At 43.1% G+C, this 20,186-nt stretch overlaps 1 protein-coding gene across 1 annotated transcript in view; it reads left to right on the top strand.

The window, feature by feature from the left end:
• The window catches only part of RSRC1 (arginine and serine rich coiled-coil 1), a 103,132-nt gene that overhangs the window by 35,261 nt on the left and 47,685 nt on the right, over positions 1 to 20,186 (top strand). The window contains exon 5 of the mRNA XM_064721497.1: positions 15,569 to 15,605. Coding sequence (XP_064577567.1) covers positions 15,569 to 15,605 — 37 coding nt within the window. The remainder of the gene's footprint in view (positions 1 to 15,568; positions 15,606 to 20,186) is intronic.

Raw genomic sequence — 20,186 nt, 5'->3', positions numbered from 1 at the left:
TTATAAGGAGTGAGAGCCACTAAATCTGATTTAAAGGGTCACAATGTGCTTTTTATTGAGGAGGACAAAAGATTAAAGTCCATCAATTAATTTATTTTAAAAAACAAAGCAAGCATTAGGCCCCAGAGCTTGTTGGAAACTCTGTCCATGAGCTTCAAAGATAATTTTAATAATTCTGCTGCTTTTTTCCTTTTTTAAACATTCAGGCTACAATAACTCAGTGAATGGGTAGTAGATAATTAGGTCTTGATGTTACAGACTCAAAATTTTATATACGGTAGGTTTTAGATATAATTTTTGAAGATTCTATTCTGCACGGTAATAAATTCTGACTCGTGCCTTATTTTTAGGTTGTGCATCTCACGTTGTTATGGGAGAGGAATTTTTTCCTGACAAAGTTTCCTGGGATTTGAAAACTGTATTTCCTCCAGTGTCCAGCCTGGCCTTGGGCACTGCCAGGGATGCAGGGGCAGCCCCAGCTGCTCTGGGAATCCCATCCCAGCCAGGAATTCCCAATTCCCAATGTCCCACCCATCCCAATGGGAGCCATTCCCTGGGTGCTGTCCCTCCATCCCTGTCCCCAGCCCCTCTCCTGGAGCCCCTGCAGGCCCTGAGCTCTCCCTGGAGCTGCTCCTCTCCATGGTTGGTTGGTTGTTTCTCTTCTCTGTGCTGCAATTCTGGAGCCAGTTTTGGAGCAGTGGCACCAGAGGAAGGGGCAGGGACTGATCCCAGGGAATTCCCCCAGGCCAGGGGGGCTCTGGAGCCTCCCACACAATTCCAGGGCTGTGCCCTGGGGTGGCACCAGGTGGGCCCTGTGGTCCCTCCCTGGGCTGGGCAGGGCAGCAGAGATTCCCCCTGGAAATGGAGCCCCAGTGCAGGGGCTGCATTGGAGCTGCTTCAGGCATTGCTGGTAAGGGGTTCATCACCACTTATGCAATATTTTTATTGGAATATTTGCCAATATAGCCGGATGGGATGTGATTTAGCTTGTCTGGCCCTTGCAGGGTGGGGAAAGGAGGGATGACTGACACACCTGAGAGGGAATCATCAGGGGAGGGACCCAGGTTCTGGGCTAAACCTTGAAGTCACACCTCAACATCTTTGAAAATATATTCCCCTTCAGTGCTTTTCAAAGCTCTGTCCAAATGGGGTTTGTAGCAATTCTGAAAATTTTACTTGTCTTGGATAAATGATCCTTCCAGTAAGAGCCAGGACTTCTCTTGTGCTCCAAAACACTTTCCCATGTGGAGAATGTGTGGTGAAATCCCTTTTCCAGGCAGCCTGGGAAGGGCCATTTTGGGAGGCCAGGATCCCATTTCAGCGTGGCACTTGTCACCCACGGCCCCAGTGCTGTCCCTGTGTGCCAGCAGGAAGGCAGGGCTCAGTTTGCAGGCACTGCCTTCCCCTGCTCTGCCTTTAATCTCTGCTGTGTTTATGTAATGCAATAGAAATGTTGCTAACGTGATTATACTTTTCTATCTTATTAGCTTCAATACTGAGCACAATAAAATGGAAAACTGTTTAAATGTTATGTTTAAGTGCTTGAGATAAGAGTTCTTGTAAATGAAATGTGATTACATTTCTGTAATAGATCTTCTCTGTCTGCTCGGACTTTGTTGAGCAATGTAATTCTTTTGGGATTGCTGTTTCTAAGTTTGATTTCTTTTTTTTTTTCCCCTTTAATTTTGATAGAACCAGCCATGTAAAATGTTACACACCAGCAGACAATGCACAGAAATCTCTTGAAAAGGCAGGGCTTCCTGTGTGAGGCACAAAACCAGGGCTCCATAGTTCTCTTTGTGATAACCAATTTGAATTAAACATAATTCCCCAACATCACCTTGAATTTCCATCTGTGTAACCCCGATGTTCTTAGGGGTTTTGCATTTACCTAATGCTCTGGGCTATTTTCCCTCAGCACGGATGGCAAACTGTGACTATCTCCAAACTGGAGATGATATGAATAACAATTGTTTGCTGATCTTCCCCTGTATCTCCCTGCATAACCTGCAGCCTGCAGAGGCTGAGGAAGTGGCAGATAGCTTTTGTCATCCCTTATCCGGGCTGTACACTTGTAAGGAAGAGCAGGGATAATCGCCTAAATCTAATTAGGGGTTAAAAGAGGCCATGACTGTGATGTGGCAGTGAGACACCTTACTGTAGCAATCCTGTTTGCATTAGAAAAATAAGGTTGTCATATTGATTATTCAAATGAGCTTCCATTGGCCATGGCTCAATGGCTGCTGTGCAGCTGAAGCTCTGGAAGGTCCCAGCTTTGGAGCATACATTATGTGATGTCTTGTTTGCTCATTTCAGGGCTTTAAACCTGAGGCTGAGGGAGTTTTGTCGTGACAATTAAGGGTTTAAGTGACCACTGGAAAATGAAGTTGAGCTTGCCTGGGTGATGGCTGCGATCGCTCAAAGCCATTCAATGGGGGCCAATGAATTTGCTTCACATCCTTTATGGGGAAATCGGTATTGGAGTTAACAGATCTTGTTTGTGCATTAATTGATGTTTAGTTCAAAGTCAAACAGAGCTGAAAAGAATAAAGTAATTGCATTCAGATCAATTCCACGTCCAAGAGATAGCGAATTCCCCTGGCTCTGACTTTGGGGGCTGCCTTTTAATTTTTAAAAAAATGTTTATCTGCTGCTGGGCTATTACAGCTTCTCAAATATTTCTCAGCACTTGGCTTTTTGTCACTCCCAGTCAGGTCTGTGACATCCTGCCAGTGCAGGAGATGCTTCAGGATGTGCTGATTTCAGCCTTCCCTGTTACCTGGTAATGTAAATGCCAAATGCAGGATGGAAAAAAGTGTTTTAAAAGACCAATTTATTAATTTAAAAAATTATTTTTGGTCCTTTTGTAGTACACCAAGTATCTCGTGCTAGGCTGTGTTGTATGTACAGAGAGTTGACGTTTTTTGCTGTTCCTACCATTGGTTTGTGCAGCTTCTGTAATTCTGTAAATCATTACAGGTTTACAAGGAAGAGCCCACCTTGAATCCCAGACACGAAGCAGAGTTTGCAAATTTTACCCCATAGCTGAAATTATTTCCCCCATTTCACCTGCAGTTTGAACATTGTTCACTCCAGCTGTTGGCTCTGCTGGATTTCTGTGCTGGGCAAAAAAATACATCTAGAGACAACTAAACTGGTTTATCTTCTTGTATATAGGTACAAAGTTTTCAAAATTATTATTTATTATTACTAGTTAAGAATAATAATTTTTCTTATTAATAATTATTATTTTAACCTAAAGTTTTTTATTTCTTCACTTGATTCTTCCAGTTTCTTCCATTCTTTGCTTTTGGTGTTGGATGAGTAAAATTTGTAAAATTTTACTCACCAAAAAATTTACTTTTGTAAATTTTTTGTAAAAAGTAAGTTGTAAAATTTACTTTTACAGTAAAAAATTAACTGTAGAAGTTATTCACTCAAATGCTGAACTGGTTGACTGAAGCCACGATGACCAGAGGAAGGGGATTTTTAAAATATCTATATTTTTATATATTATTTATTTATGTTGCTGGACCATCCTGGCCTGTTTGAAAGGCCTGAAAATTGTCAAAAAACATTGATGTAACTTTGCAGCATCTTGCTTGGGTAGGAAGTTAAGCAGTGGCTTATCCTGCGCTGCCTTTGTGTGAAAGTCCTGGGCTTTGTGCTGATCCCATGGATGTGTTTGACTGCTTGGAACAGTTCCAGTTCCACCTTCTGGGCACTCCCCTTTGTGGCACTTCTTTGCAAGGCACAATAATTTTGTCTTTTGAAATTACAACTTTCAGCCCAAACTGAAAATGGGGGAAAAGCCAATATATGAGGGGTATGTTTTTCAGCAATATCAATGTGTTGTTTGTGGAGATCAGTCCCTGACTTTGCACATTCATTCTAAATAAAAATTTAATAAATTATCAATTTATTTATTAGTTTTTAATTTTCTCTTAATCTCTTTCAGCCACAAGTATTGCAATATTCTCTGCCACATTCTTCTTCCAGCAGCAGTTAGCAAAAATGGAGTTTGTTTTGATTGAGATAGGTGGGACTGTCTGGATGCATTTCTTAAACAGAGGGAAATAAGACAAATCTGAGGAGTGTTGCAATAGGGAAAATCCTTGATCCTGGGAGCGTCACAGAGAGGCAGAACCTGCAGTTGGCAAAGGGGTTTTTGGCTGTTCCTCCTTTCAGAAATTATAAAAGCTCAGTTCACCCACGAGCTCAGCTGACTCTGGGCTGGCTGAGGTCACCACCTTGACATTTGAGGTGAAAATAAGAATTTTAAAGTAAAGCAGCACCACTGTGGGCTTGTCTTGCAGCATCAGGCTGCAGTGACTCAGGAATGGTTGGCTCAGGGATTTTTGGGGATGTTTTCCAGCCTTTGTGAGAGCCAGGGGAGGTTCAGGTTGGGCTTTGGTTGGAATTTCCTCCCTGAAGGATTGGTTCAGCACGGGCAGGGCAGCCCTGGAATGGTCACAGAATTGGGTCTCCATTTCATAACCTGATTTCATTGCAGGATTTGGCCAAAGGCTGGACTTTGATGGTGTTGGAGGTCCTTTCCAGCCTCAGTGATGCCAGGAGGTCCCTCCTGAGCACATGACACCAAAACCTGGTACAGTTCTGGCTGGGTTTGGAACTCGAGGTGTTTGGGGGTATTCATTCCCCTGGTCCTTTGAGCATTTGGGATTCTTCCCTCCAGTGTCAGCTGGATCATCCACATCCCCTTTTGTATGGGCTGGGAATCCTCTGGGAAGGGCTGCCCTGCCTCTTATTTCGTATTTTTATTTTAAACAGAATATTTCACTTCACCTCCAAGATTTGGAGGTGCTGGTTTTAACCATCAACCTCTAAATTCCTTAGGATCCAAGTTTCCTTGGAGCCTGCCTTGTTTATGGTGCTCAGTTCCTTCAGGAGTCTCTTCTCTCTATACTAAAAAAACAACCTTTGAAGGAAATCTTTGCTGTAGAATGAGACATGTCTTATATTTTTGTCTTTTTTTGGTCTCATTTGGTGGTAAGTCAATAAAGTGCAGCACTAATTATTTTGATTTCATTGAAGAAATGCCAGAACACAAAATGCTTTGGGGACATTCTGGGGGAAGGTGGAATGGGATGGGTTTAAGGTCCCTTCCAACCCAGACCTTTCTGGAATTATGGGATTCCTGGTCTGCACATTGGCTGGCACTTTGCTGGGAGTTTGTTCCACCCTGCAAAGCCATTCCTGCTCTGTTTGCACTGGACACTTTCTCTGGAAGTGCTGGGAATTGGAAATGCCAAAGCAAACTGATGGTGTTGGTTTTTCATGGCAGCAAAAGGTTAAAAGCAAATTACTGAGAGCAAGAGAGTGAAATGAGTGAGGCCAATGTGGTGTGTAAGAATTTTAGGTTTAATAACTGGGGAAATGGGAAGCCTGAAGGAGCTTCTGGTGCTACTCAAGGAGCACAAAGAGCTCAGGCAGCTTTGCTTGGTGCTTTTGGGGCTTTTTAGGCTGTCAGATTTTCTGCCAAAAACACAAATTGTAATTTAGGGGAACTTGGAGATCTTGCCATGTTCTCACCCTGCTGTGGTGCACATCAGACTCCAGCCTGTATCTGTTTCCAGCCCTGTCCCAAAGGTGCCCAGCCTTGTTTTGGGCTGAATCCTGGGAAAACCAAGGTGAGAACTTCAGTGATCCCTGTCCATCTCCTCTCCTTCATGAGCTCCAAGTAGCTGGTTTTCATTTGATTTGATTTTTTCCCCTCATGTTTTTATTAATTTCAAAGCATTTCCAGGTTATTTTTATCACTGTGTGTTAGGCTTGGGTTTGATCAGATGTGTTTGAGACCTGCAATCAGTTTCTGTTTTAATTCCATTTTGATTAAATATTATTTCTTCCTCTTCATTTGTGGCCAGGGAACTTGAGGAATTCCCCCTCAAGCTTGACTTCAGCTCTCCCTTTTAAAATTTTATAAATTTGTCTTGCAACACAGCCCAGCATGGAAGTTGTTGGAAGATACAACTTCCTTCCTGACTGGGCTGTGTGGAATGAGCATCTTGGAGAGACCAAGGGACTTCCAAAGGTTTTCCTTAAAGCTACATTGAGTTGAGATTAAAAAAAAAAAATTAATTGTGGAGGAAAGCCTGAAACTCAAACCTCTTCTGACCAAAAAAGCTGAGGTAGGTGAGGAGAGGAAATGTTCTCATATCAAGTGGATTTGCTCTGTTCAGGAATAGGGAAATTCTTGTTTTGTGTAGGAATGAAATGCTGGGCCTCTGTGACATATCTGAGATATTCTGAGAATATTCTGAGAATATTCAGCCTGGGCTGGGTGGAAGGAGGGATAGGAATTAAACCAAAGTCAGCAGCATTTCCAAGCTGGGTTTTTATCCCTCCCCACAGGGATGTCTAAAACCCCACGAGGTTCCAGGCTGCTAAAATGGGACCAGAGCTGGAATTCCAGCCAGGTGGGAATTTGTGAGGCTGAACTTGACTCCCCAAATGGCTGCACTCCTCTTCAGGGATGTTGGAAATGTTTTTTGAGTCTTTGGTTGTAAAAGCTGTGCCCAGGGGTTGCTGGGTGGCCCTGGTGCTTCCCTGAGCTGTGGAGATCAGTTGGTTGTTGGTTTATTGTTGTTTTTCAATCAGTTGTTTGTTTTTGGGAGCACATACCAAACTTTTCCTGTTTTCTTTTTTTTTTTTTTACTTTATTATTCTTCCTTCTTTCTGACCTGCTGTTTGAAATCTGTCACTTCATCTTAATTCCTATTCTAAGTGCAACATCTTGTGCTCTTTCAAAGTCCTTCAAAATTGTGTGAATTTTAAGTTAATTTTTATTTCAATTAATTTTATTTTAAACTATGGGGCAGCAGGGCATCAAAACCAGCTGTATCCTATTCCTTCATGGATAGAGGCATTTAGGCTTTGGGTTTGTTGGAGTATTTTTTTAATTATAAGAACATCTTTGTGTTTAGAAGCTTTGAAGAACTTGTGAAGTGCAAGGAACAAAAATGAAACTGTAACTTGTGGTGTTTGGATTTTCCATAAAAGAAAGCCTGAATAGAAAGGAACATTTGCATGAGAAGGGTGGGGAAGAAGTTGTCTGACTTCTAGTGATGGGTTAGAAAAACAATCAAAAATCTGAGTTGTGCAGATAGAATAAGAAGTGATGGGTGAGGTGGGTCCCTGGGTTTGAGGAAAAGAATTTTTAAATTAATAGAATAAATAAAAATATGTACAGCTCTGTATTGGTTATAGGTTGGATAAGCTGAGCTCAGTTCAGATATTAAATATAAATTTAGCTTTGGTCTCTGAACTGAGATCTGTGTGGATTAAAGAAAGAAGGAAAAAATTGTGAAAAAAGAGTAATTTGTTTCTAAAGTCAAATTGCTTTGTGGAATCCTTGAGGTTGGAAAAAATCTCTAAGATCGTAAATCCCAACCTTTAAGTGTGAATATGCAGTGATAGAATGAGATCTGTGCAAGGGAACCAAGGCTGTGTCTCGTAATGTGAATTTTGAGCAGTGAGCAAAAGCTTGAAGAGTTTTATTCACAGGTCTTAGTGGAAAGTTGGGTGCCAGCAAATAAGTTTAAAATACTTAATAAACTTCTACAAGATTTTCTCCTCTTGGGAAGAATTCATGGCACAGAGTCTTAGAGAAGAATTACAAATAATTAACTCAGATAAATTGGAGGTTGTCTTGTTTCCTAGGCAGAGAGCCTTTAATTGGTAACTTTATTTTTGCTGAATATTTAATGAGCAACTGGCAAATGTTTCCCCAAGCACAATTTTCATGAGCATTTAGTATTTTTTGAGCAGTTTATAATGAATTTAGACAAAGATGGAGCCATTCAAACCCGATGTAGTTTCAGTGTGGTGTGAAGCATTTGCCAAAGATTATTGCAGAACTTGTTTAATGTGCATAGAGAGTTTTAAAAAACCAACCCCAAACTAAACAGGCTTGAGGTTTCCTTGTGGGATTTTTTTTTTTTTTTATCACCAGACTGAGGGCCTGAAGGAATAGAGGAAGTGAATGGACACCAATGTATCCAAATATCTCATTTTGCCTAAAAGCAAGTGCCGGCAGATAAATGCCCATAAAGGGATTTCTTTCTTAAGCCCCATGGATTTTTTTTTTTCTGCAACTTTTTGTGTGAGTTGGAAATGAAAACCATTCATCCAGTGCCCCAAAGAAGGGCCTTATTGAATGGAATAACAGTGTAATGTACCATTGAAGGCAGGATTGAAAGTGATTATCTTGTTAACTCTTGACAGTTACCGCCAGCTTGAAATAGAACTGGCAGGCTTGATTTGCAAATGAATTAGAGCTTTTTCATTTGGTGCCAGGATCATCTTTTTATATTCTGATATGACAGATGCTATGTTCCATGCTTTTGTTTCTCTTCACTCTTCTACTTGCAAATAAAAAACAAAAGATTATGATAGTAATTTTATTTGCATCTTTTCTCTAGGAGTTTATTCTTTGTCTCGAAGTTTTTAATCTTATATTTTTTTCAAGAATTTGTTTAAGAATAGTATTGTTCCCGCAGAATAAAATTTCATTAGGTTAAGTACAGTAGTAATTGGGTGAATGAGGGGGATTTAGAAGCTTTCAGCAAATGGAAAATTGATTGTACTCAAATTGTTTTAGTGCTTAGAACATTTAAATTTTAAACATTTAAATTCCTCCCTGACTTACACTTGCATTTAATACTCCTCAGTAGCAGGAGCAGAGGAGAAGCTCACAGAGTTTCAGTATTTCTGCTAATGGCAGCACACGTGTAATTAGTGGCAGGCTCAGTGCTGTGTTTATATTCTGCAGCCATCCCAGCCCAGATGGGGAGGTGTTGGGTATGATAATTATTGTGCTCTGCCTCTATGTTCCTCATTAACCTGTAACACTCTCGACCAGTCCAGAGAGTTTTTCCCATAGTTGTGCTTCCCAGGGCTGGAACTTGCTGGGCTTTGTTTAATATTCAGCCCAGCCTTGTGGGCATTTCCAGCGCCGGGCTCGCTGCTCCTTCTGTAATCTGGTTTGTTCTTTGGGGCTAATTAGCAGCACTTCCGACTGCCACTGATGTCCATTATGGAAATGTTTCCCTACACTTTCACCTACAGGATGTGTTTTAATTGAATATCTACTAAATAATATTACAGGGAAGGTAAGCCAGGCCAAAGTTGTCTAATTTATTTAAGGCTGGTTAACAGAGACGGTGACATTGCAGAGCCTGATGTTTAATTGCCTGTGTTTGCTGGGAATGCAGACTGGGAGGAACAAGATTTCATTCCTGGTGAAGGGAACAGGAGGAGAAATGCCACCCAGCCAGCCAGAGCCAGGGAAAATCCAGCCAGAACCAGGGGAGAACCAAACAAACCAAAACCAGGATAGAACCAAGCAAACCAAATCCATCCAAAACCAGGGAAGAACCAACCAAACCAAAACCAGGGGAGAACCAAACAAACCAAAACCAGGGAAGAACCAACCAAACCAAAACCAGGGGAGAACCAAACAAACCAAAACCAGGGAAGAACCAACCAAACCAAAACCAGGATAGAACCAAGCAAACCAAATCCAACCAAAACCAGGGAAGAACCAACCAAACCAAATCCAACCAAAACCAGGGAAGAACCAACCAAACCAAATCCAACCAAAACCAGGGAAGAACCAACCAAACCAAAACCAGGGAAGAACCAAACAAACCAAATCCAACCAAAACCAGGGGAGAACCAAACAAACCAAAACCAGGGAAGAACCAACCAAACCAAAACCAGGGAAGAACCAACCAAACCAAAACCAGGATAGAACCAAGCAACCAAAACCAACCAAAACCAGGGAAGAACCAACCAAACCAAAACCAGGGAAGAGCCAACCAAACCAAATCCAGCCAAAACCAGGGAAGAACCAAACAAACCAAATCCAACCAAAACCAGGGGAGAACCAAACAAACCAAATCCAACCAAAACCAGGGAAGAACCAACCAAACCAAATCCAGCCAAAACCAGGGGAGAACCAACCAAACCAAAACCAGGGGAGAACCAACCAAACCAAAACCAGGGAAGAACCAAACAAACCAAATCCAACCAAAACCAGGGGAGAACCAACCAAACCAAATCCATCCAAAACCAGGGAAGAACCAACCAAACCAAATCCAACCAAAACCAGGGGAGAACCAAACAAACCAAAACCAAGGAAGAACCAACCAAACCAAATCCATCCAAAACCAGGGAAGAGCCAACCAAACCAAATCCAACCAAAACCAGGGAAGAACCAACCAAACCAAATCCAGCCAAAACCAGGGAAGAGCCAGCCCAGCCGAAACCATCCAAAACCAGGGAAAAACCAACCAAACCCCACTCCAAGTAGGAAAACCCCAAGGATTTGCACCTTGTGATGTCCTTGGAATCCCCAGGTTGAGTTGAGGAGTGGCTTTAGGGCTGCCAGAACAGAGGAATCAGCTTTGGTCGTTTATGGGGTTTCCATACCCAGCCTGAAGCCTCCCTGAAACAAAACCAGGAGATTTTGGGTGGTTGTTTTATCTCCTGTGATTTATGGGGTTTTCACACCTGACTGAAGCCTCTGTAAAGCAAAACCAGGAGATTTTGGGTAGTTATTTTGTCTCTTGTTTACCCAAGAAATACATGCAAAGAAGTGCAATATTTTTGTAGGGTCTGTTTGAAATTACTGCTTTTATCAGCACTGTGTTTTGGAGTTCTCCCTCTCTGTTTAGTTTCAGTGTTGATATTGCATAAAATCTCGGATTTTACTCTCTGAGCCAGGGTTATTATATATTTCCCCTGCTGAATATTTGATAAGGTCTCTTGGGTACTGATTTTCCTTCTTTCTAGGATAACGTATTATGGAAATTGTTTCACCTTGTGTCCTGTTTAAAGTCCTGGTTTTAGCATGATTCAATTTGGTTTGCATTATATTCCATGGAGTTCCTTGGCAGTTCCAAGTTATTCCAGAGTGTTTGTGTGGGGGCTGATTTGGCTTTTCCTCCTGCTTTAGCTAAGTGACCTTCATAGGATCATCTTGGGGTCTTTGTTGCATTTAAATTTCGTAGTAATTGGTCAAATTTCTCACTGGTTTTTCCTGAGATAAATTATTTGGATAATGGGAGGGATCCACTGGGACCAAGACCACCAAGTTTGGAGTCTTCACACTCCAGAATCAACTCCAGATCATTTGAAGTTGGTGCTTGGTAAGAACAAAACAACATTGCACACTTTAAAAAATATATAATGGGTGCTTTTCCTATCAAGACGTGAGATTCCCAAACCATTTGCTCTTCTTGATGAATTTTTTGTGCAGGAAAAATTGGAAAGAGCAGCAAAAAATGACCAGTTCAGCAATGTCTCATCTTGGGATCTCCTGAGGTAGAAATAAAGTGTGATCACATGGACATATAATTCTTTTCTCAGGAACTCTGCACCTTCCAAAAGCCCCTTTGACCTGAAATTTCCTGTAATGTCCATGTGGGTGTAAATAACCCATAGGATTGTCCTGCAGCCTGTGGCTTCTCACCCAAAATCTATGGCAAAGACAATTATTAGTTATTAATTAGCTGTGTATTAGTTCTTCAGTTCTTTGGTGGAAGTGCTGTAAATTCACTGGAAAGTACATTATATGTGAAATCTTAGGCTGTTTTATAATACCTAAATGGGGTATTTTGAGGATAGTGCACATTTTTCAGCTCCCTTGATTAATGATCAGTTTGATACAGGGAGTATTTTTAGGAACATGAATATGTTCCAGGTTAAAATCACGATTTCAGCAAGTGCTAGGGAATACTTTTAACTTAATTTACTAGCAAAGGAAGTTCACACCACCTCACTTAATTACTGTGGGTTTAAGTTATCCCAAACCTGGCGAAACCTGGAGAATCCCAGAATGGTTTGGGTTGGAAGGGACCTTAAAATTCCTCCAGTTCCACCCCCTGCCATGGGTAGGGATAGAACTTCCTTAATTGAATTCCCAGCTTCTTGCTACAGGTCCCTGATGACCAGGATTCTGATGGAGCTGGAATTCTTTCCCCTGGCATTGCTGAAACGTTTGGATGAACCTGAGTATGATATTTCCTGGGTTTAATGGATGACTTTAAATATATATGCATGTCAAGTGGTGTTTTACTGCTAATCCTTGGCCAAAGTGGGGAAAAATTCCAAACCTTCTCTGGTAGAAAAAAGGAAAACTCAGGAATAAAATCAAACTTGCCTAATGAACCAAAGAAAGGGAGGTGCTGCACTGGAGATGGTATGAAAAGCAAATATATTGGGAAGTCTGGGCTATAAAATGGAGTAAAATGTAATTAGCTGGTAATGATACCAAATTAATGGTTTCTTTTATGTTGTGAGCATTGGAATGTTGGATGTGCATAAAGCTGCTCCTGGCTTTCATTTGTGGTGTTTAATGGTTTAAAATTCTGCAGGCACTCAAGGCTGTGTGGGAGACTGAGCTGTGGCCACAGGTCTGATTTTGCCTAAAACAACAAATGAAATATAGTATTAATATGAGCCTTATTTGTATAAATTATTGTACAAATAATACAATTTAAATATGTGGTTATTTCACATAATTATAAAAATGCAACAAAGGTTATATTATCATTTATAGTATGTATTTTAAATATATAATTATTATATGTATTTATATAAATATAAGGGTAATTATGTAATATAATTTATAGTATGTATAATGTAATATAGAATGGGATGCAGAATATAATTGTGTAAGATCTCTGATATAATCTATGGGCTAACTAAAAGATAAGCCCTGCCACAGCCTGGCTGATTGATGCCCTGCAGCCTCAGGCTGGGAAGAGGTTTTCATTGGAAGTGACAGGAGCCCCAAGGTTTATTTAGGACAAGCTCAGCCTTGTCCTGGTTAGTTTGATAATGTTTTCCTTATGGATGTTCCAGCAGTGCATTTCCTGCGTTAGGGCCTTGTGCTACACCAATATTCCTGTCTGGGCTGCCTCAACTACAAATTGGCTGAACAGCCCGTGACACTTTTTCAATATTATTGCATTAAACCAAGTGGATTTTGATTGATAACCTAATATTCAACTAATGCAAAACATCAATCATGGCAAGTATATTAATTATTTAATATTGCAGCCTAATTCAGGAATCGATGTGCTGCAGGAGGGGAAGGGAAACTCGCTGTTCCCAGAAGGTTTGAGACAGGGCGTGATTAAAAAACAGCCCCACCAAGCCCTGCTCTGCTCCCGTGTGTTGGTTCGATACAAATCTTTATTCATTTGCCAATAATCTCCTCACATTTTCCACTTCAGGACCTTTTTTATCAGTTTTGAGGCCTGGAATTGAATTAGGGCTGCTTTCAGCACAGGCTGAGGGAGGTGCTCGGATATTGATGGCAGGGATGGGGCTGGCCTGGAGCTCCTCCAGCCCTGCCCTGCGTCCTCTCCCAAAGCAGCTCCACCTCCAAGGGCCAGCTGGAGCCTCCAGGAGGGATCAGGGAATCATGGAATGCTCTGGGTGGGAAGGGAGATCTGTCCCATCCATCCCACCCCTGCCATGGCCATCCCATGGGAGATCCATCCCGTCCATCCCATGGGAGATCCATCCCACCCATCCCATGGGAGATCCATCCCGTCCATCCCATGGGAGATCCATCCCGTCCATCCCATGGTGGATCCATCCCATCCATCCCATGGTGGATCCCATGGTGGATCCATCCCATCCATCCCATGGTGGATCCCATGGTGGATCCCATGGTGGATCCATCCCATGGGAGATCCATCCCGTCCATGCCATGGGAGATCCATCCCGTCCATCCCATGGTGGATCCATCCCGTCCATCCCATGGTGGATCCATCCCGTCCATCCCATGGTGGATCCATCCCGTCCATCCCATGGGAGATCCATCCCGTCCATCCCGTGGGAGATCCATCCCATGGGAGATCCATCCCGCCCATCCCATGGGAGATCCATCCCGTCCATCCCATGGGAGATCCATCCCGTCCATCCCATGGGAGATCCATCCCATGGGAGATCCATCCCGTCCATGCCATGGGAGATCCATCCCATGGGAGATCCATCCTGTCCATCCCATAGTGGATCCATCCCATGGGAGATCCATCCCATGGGAGATCCATCCCGTCCATCCCATGGTGGATCCATCCCGTCCATCCCATGGGAGATCCATCCCGTCCATCCCATGGGAGATCCATCCCGTCCATCCCATGGGAGATCCGTCCCATCCATCCCATGGGAGATCAATCTCATCTATCCCGTCCATCCCATGGCAGATCCATCCCATCCATCCCACCCCAGCCATGGCAGGGACACCTCCCACTGTCCCAAGTGCTCCAACCCCAATGTCCATCTTGATCTTGAACATTCCAGGGGTGCAGGGGCAGCCCCAGCTGCTCTGGGAATCCCATCCCAGCCAGGAATTCCCAATTCCCAATGTCCCACCCATCCCTGCCCTCTGGCAATGGGAGCCATTCCCTGTGTGCTGTCCCTCCATCCCTGTCCCCAGCCCCTCTGCAGCTCTCCTGGAGCCCCTGCAGGCTCTGGAAAGGCTCTGAGCTCTCCCTGGATCTTCCTCCTGTCTCCAAAATTGGGATAAATCCTATAGGGCTGAGAAATTAAGTTCTTCTTTCAAAGTCAAATTGCTAAAGTACTTTTTTTTTTTCCCCCTCTCACTTCATTAATGACATTTAAACAGAAAAACAAAAAAACACCTGCATAGCAGATTTTTGGAAAAGCTTTAGGAAATGATAAACAATTAGCAATTTTAGTACTAGTAATTAGTAATAGTGTAGTGTTAGCTGGTTCCCTGCAGCCCTCATGGGCTGGTTTCTCTGTTTGCTGTGGGAGTGACCCACCTTCCAGGAGGGGATGTTGGAATTAGGTGGAACCTGGAGCTGATGGAAGCAGGAACCATCTCCTTGTCTGGTGGGTTGGCATTTGGGGAATTTTTAATTTGCTTTCCATTGGATTTCATGGGTTTTTTTTCCATAGCAGGATATGTTAAAGATAAATTTTCCTTCTGAATTTTTGCTTTTCAGAGTTTTTACTTGGATACTTTGTTTCTTTTTTATTGCAGCTGCCTTTATGTAGAATTCTTCCCATTTTCCCTCTGTACATTTGTACTTTTTGCAGCTTTCAGGGATTGGATGCCCAGCTCCAGCATGGCTGCCATAAGAAGGAATTAATGACAATTCCTTCTCTCCATCCCCTTGGAAAGGGGCAGGGAATTTCATTGTGGGAGTGGTGGCAGGGCAGAACCAGGAGGCCCCAAACGTGGATTTGATAAACAGCCCCATGCCCTGATTCTTTCCAGTGTAAATAGCGGGATAATTAGATTAAAAATGTTAATTTAAATGTGTATCCTGTGACATTGCCACAGTTTGTACAATTTCAGGGCAGGTACTGTCTGAGGGTTGAATTCTGTCATTGAGCATTAGGATAATCAATATTTTTTAGGTGTTACAGGTAAATATATGTATTAAAATTAAAAATTGGACACACTGGAGGAATTACCCAGCTTTGCCATTTCAGAGTTAAACAGAAATCGTTGCAGACAAGGGTTTAGCAACTATTTAGAACTTTTGTTCTTCTCTTACAGGGACTCTGCAAACATCAAAGCTGGATTAGAACATCTGGTAAGTTTTAATTTTCTCTTGAACATTTGCATCATCTTTGATATCTGCATTCCAAATGAACACTTTTGAATGAGCTTTGAATACCTTGAATTGAGAAAGTCAACCATTTCCCAGAGGGTCAGGCTACAGTTATTATGTGAAGGCACTCACATTTTCATTTATCTCCCCATTTCAAGGGAATTTTAATTTTTTTAAATTACTTTTTTTTGATGTCGAGATGAAATAAACTGGACTACAATCCTTGGATTGATGATTGCCTTAATTATAAACAAAAATTGTTTGGTGTTGGATTTTTGGCATATCCTGATCTGAAAACAACAAACTTGTGATTAAAAAAAAAGTAAAAAAAAAAAAAAAAAGAGCCAGGGACACAATCAAATATTGCATGCATAAATATGGTGTGTTTGAGTCATTTGGAGGCTTTGAAAGAAGTGCACAGCTTTGTGCTTTCTCTTGTCTTTGCTTTATGAATAATGGATCGACTTAAATTCCATTCAGGGCTGCAGTAGGAAATAATAATTGAGGTGCAAAATATTTCTGGTTTAAGTAAACATATTAAACCCACAAGTGATGGCAAGCCAGGCTTAGCATTAAAAACTCATCAGTTGATCAAAACTGGGAAAAATAAAATCTTGTCACAAGTCAGAAGCAGTTGAGCCTCACATGTTGGTACCAGCAGTCAGTGGAACATTAAATAGTTGATGTAAAGTGATTATTAAATCCCATTAAATGAAAATATTCACTATTAATGGCACATCCATCCTGAGAAGGGTTTCATGGAATATCTAAATAATCCCTGCTGTTCCACAGTGCTGTGAAAAACATGGTGTGTCTCTTTGGACAGAGCTGCTTTCCTCTGCTTGCTTCCCATTGCGGGAATCACCTGGGAAGGATTTGGAGGAGCTTGGGCAGCAGGATCTCCTTGGAGGGCCAGGTGAGAGAGTCGGAGGAGGAAGGGGTAGATCCTGGTGGTGAAATGGAGTGTGTGGGATGGAAAGGGTGGAGATTTTGTGGGATGAGGATGTTGTGATGGATGGAAGGATGGGTGTGATGGTGGGAGGTCTCTGGTGATGGAAGGATGGAGATCCTGGTAGGATGGAGATCCTGGTGGGATGGAAAGGATGGAGATTGTGATGGGATGGAGGATGGGATGGATGAGTCCTGGTAGGAGGGTTTGGAAGGAGGATGGAGATCTGATAGGATGGAGATCTTGGTGGAAGGGGGAAATTGTGATGGGATGGAGGATTGATGGATGGAGATGGGTAAGAATTTTGATGGAGTATGGAAAGGATGAGATCTGTGTGTGGAATGGAGAGGATGGAAGATGACGTGGTGGGATGGAAAGGATGGAGGTCATGGTGGAGTGGAGAGGATGGAGATCACAGTGGGATGGAAATGATGGAGATCCTGCTGGGATTGAGATCCTGAAGCTCCTCCTTTCTAAAGATGCCCTGTGAAATGTGTTGGGAATCACCAAATGCAATAAAGAACAGAGTCCTCGGAGCAGTTGGAAAATCCACCTTGTTTGCTGCTTCCAGGGGTGTCTCACCTGCAGGCTGAATCCCTTAAAGGTCTTTATCTTGATTTGATAATCTGTTACTGGATCCCTTCTGTAATAAAATGGTGTTTTACAATTTGGGATTTACAAGAGTCAGGACTGACAGGACAAAGGGAATGGCTTCAAACTGGAAGGAGTAGGGTTGGATGGAATACTGGGCAGGAATTGTTCCCTGTGAGGGTGGGCAGCCCTGGCACAGGTGCCCAGAGCAGCTGGGGCTGCCCCTGGATCCCTGGCAGTGCCCAAGGCCAGGCTGGACAGGGTTTGGAACAACCTGGGACAGTGGGAGGTGTCCCTGCCATGGCAGGGGTGGCACTGGATGGCATTTAAGATCCATGTCTTTCTTTAATCTGATCAACCAAAAAAACCCCAAACTCCAGCCAAGAACCCTTCTCCTTTATTTGGTGTTAATACTTGATGAAGCATTTATTTTAATTAAATATCAGTATTTATTTCCTGGCTGTCCCTGGGTTTTCCATGGAGCCTGGTTGCAGGGCTGGCCCCTCACTGCTCGTGGCTCTCTGGGTTTGTCACCTGTGGTGTCACAGCTCGGTGGCCCTCGGGTGGCCACCAGACAGCCACGTCTGGCAGAGTCCTTGGCTTCCTAACGAGCTGTAAACCAAGCAGCCAATTATTTGTGTTCACAAACAATTAATTAACGCTCTTAATAGGAGTAATTATGTTTATCTTGCTGTCCTGGCAAAATTCCATGCTGGTCAATTATGCTCTGCAGGCTTGAATTGTCTCTTCTGTCTCTCTTGAATTGTGTCTGTCTGTTCCATTCTGAGAGGAAGGGAGTGAAGGTGGGGGTGGAGAGGTTTTCCTCCTGTGGCCAAAGTGACATTTGTGCCCAGGAACATTCCAGATTTCCCTTTGGATAGGCTGGAGAGCCGCTGAGTGTCCAGCTGGATGCACCAGCTTGGAAGGTGCTCTTTGAGGAGCAGTGCTGGCCCTGGCTGTGTCCCACACTGGGAGGGGACCCTGGTGCCAGTGGCTGATGGACCCTTGGCTGTGCCAGGGTGGGCATCCCAAACATTCCCTGGCTCAGCAGCAGCCTGGCCCTTGGGAATCGTTGCGGCTCCTTGAGGAGCTCTGGGCCAGGTTCACGCCAGGTGATCGCACTGCAGAGATCAATGGCTGATGAATATCCATGGAAAAGCAGCTTGGTTGGCTCTGCCTGCCTGCAGGGATGAAACCCGGGCTGCTCCTGCAGAGGGGCCCCGTGGATCCCAGGGTTTGGGGAGAGCTCAGGATTTGGGGGGAGCTCTGTGCAGTGAGTGTTGTTAAACTGTGTGCACACACCGCTCCGTTTGTTCTGGGGTTTTGCTGCTGGTAGCTGCAGATGTGAATCAAACAGCAGCGCGATCAAACCATCAGAGGCAGAGCATTTCATGGCAGAGTATTCAAAGGCTTGCAGCAGTTTGTTGTTCCAACAGTGACAAATTTTGTGGGGACTTTGTAAGAGAGGCGAGTTTTAGCCTGTCACTTCCCATTACCAGCGGGCTCTGGAACCAGAGCCTCTCCACATAAAACAACACTTTAATGTCTCTGTGTCTTTATTAAAAACTAAACTTTGATCACTCTCACTCACCACCGAGGCTGAGGTGCCTCCCCTGCCCTTGGCTGTGGTGGGGACCCCATGACCCTCCATCCCCGTGACCTTTGTGCCTTTATTTTGCTTTCCCTTTGTCACCCCGCTCATATTTCCCCCATCAATTCGTTTGGCCGCCGTAAATTCGGAAAGGCCGACGGGAGCATCCCCGATTCCCGCTCTGCAGGCTGAGGAGAGCAGTGATCAGCTGAAGTAAATAAGGCTGTAAAATATAAAGAGTGTGATTTTCCCTGGCATCTGCATAAAACCCCCGGCACGTGCGGGTGTTGTTTCCAATCGCGCCGGCGGTTTGTTCGCAATTCCCGTAATTTGATCGCGGCTGATGAAAAGCTGACAAGATTTCCACAGCGCCCCATTAGATGAAAGCAGCATGAAACCAGAGGTTAATCTGCAAACAGATTTTCCTGCTTATTACTCTAATGATTCCATCAGATTTGATGTAGCAGGCTGCGAGGCGTCTCTCGGCAGCAACAGTGTGCTGGGGTTTGATCTCGGTGCTCATTAAATGATGGAGTAATTTGGGTGACCTCTGCCCAGGTGCACATCTCCTCATAATTGCACGGCATTCTGATGGGGAAATTACCGGCGAGAACCCCGAGTATTCATCCCGCTTTCCGAGTGGAAAAACTAACAAAAGAAATATTGCATTAATTTTCAAATGATGATATTACATTTAGTGCCTGGGCCCCATATATCAAAATCTGAGAACTGCTCAGTTACTCGCTGCTCTTAATCTTAATGGTATCTGTGGATGTCAAGGGCATGGAGGAAATTAAATCGGAAAGTGCAGATAGACCTAAGAAGACATTATCTCTTGATGATTGCAGTTTTGATAGGTATTTCAGTGAATTTCATTTTCGCAGAATGGTGGAAGATGAGTTAGCCACCAGATTTTCTCATTTTTCTTCCCCGTGATTTATGTGAGTTGAGTATAAAACTTTTTATGGGAGTGCAGTTACGGCGGATGAGAGGTAAATTAATGCACTGGGTTTCCATCTCGGCCCCGCGCGCGATTGTCAGAGCTGTACATACGTAATGGGGCCCATCATTATTCAGGGTTGTTTACATTCAAAATATGTAATGAAATCTGTTCAGAATAATGAGGGAAATAAAAGTTTAGAAAATTGTAAAGGTCATGAAGTTTGAGAAATGATGCAATGCTCCCAAAATAACATTTAGGCAATATAAATTACATTATTATGCACCAACTCTGCCTTATAGAGACATGAAGATAAAGTGCTTTCGACGAGTAAAATGCTGTTAGTGCTCTCTGAAGTATGAGAATGTGTAAAATGTTTCTGATTTCATATTCTGGTTTTGTGCATATTGTGGAAAAATATATAAAGGAACTTTATGGAGGGCAGTGGCTGCTTTTCTCTCCCCAAGTTTAGATGCCTTTCCTGGGAGGGTT

The sequence above is a fragment of the Zonotrichia leucophrys genome, chromosome 9, assembly GCF_028769735.1.
Source record: "Zonotrichia leucophrys gambelii isolate GWCS_2022_RI chromosome 9, RI_Zleu_2.0, whole genome shotgun sequence".
Taxonomy (NCBI): Eukaryota; Metazoa; Chordata; class Aves; order Passeriformes; family Passerellidae; genus Zonotrichia; species Zonotrichia leucophrys.
The sequence above is the reverse complement of the archived record's forward strand: the minus strand, read 5'-3'. Positions and strand labels throughout refer to the sequence as shown.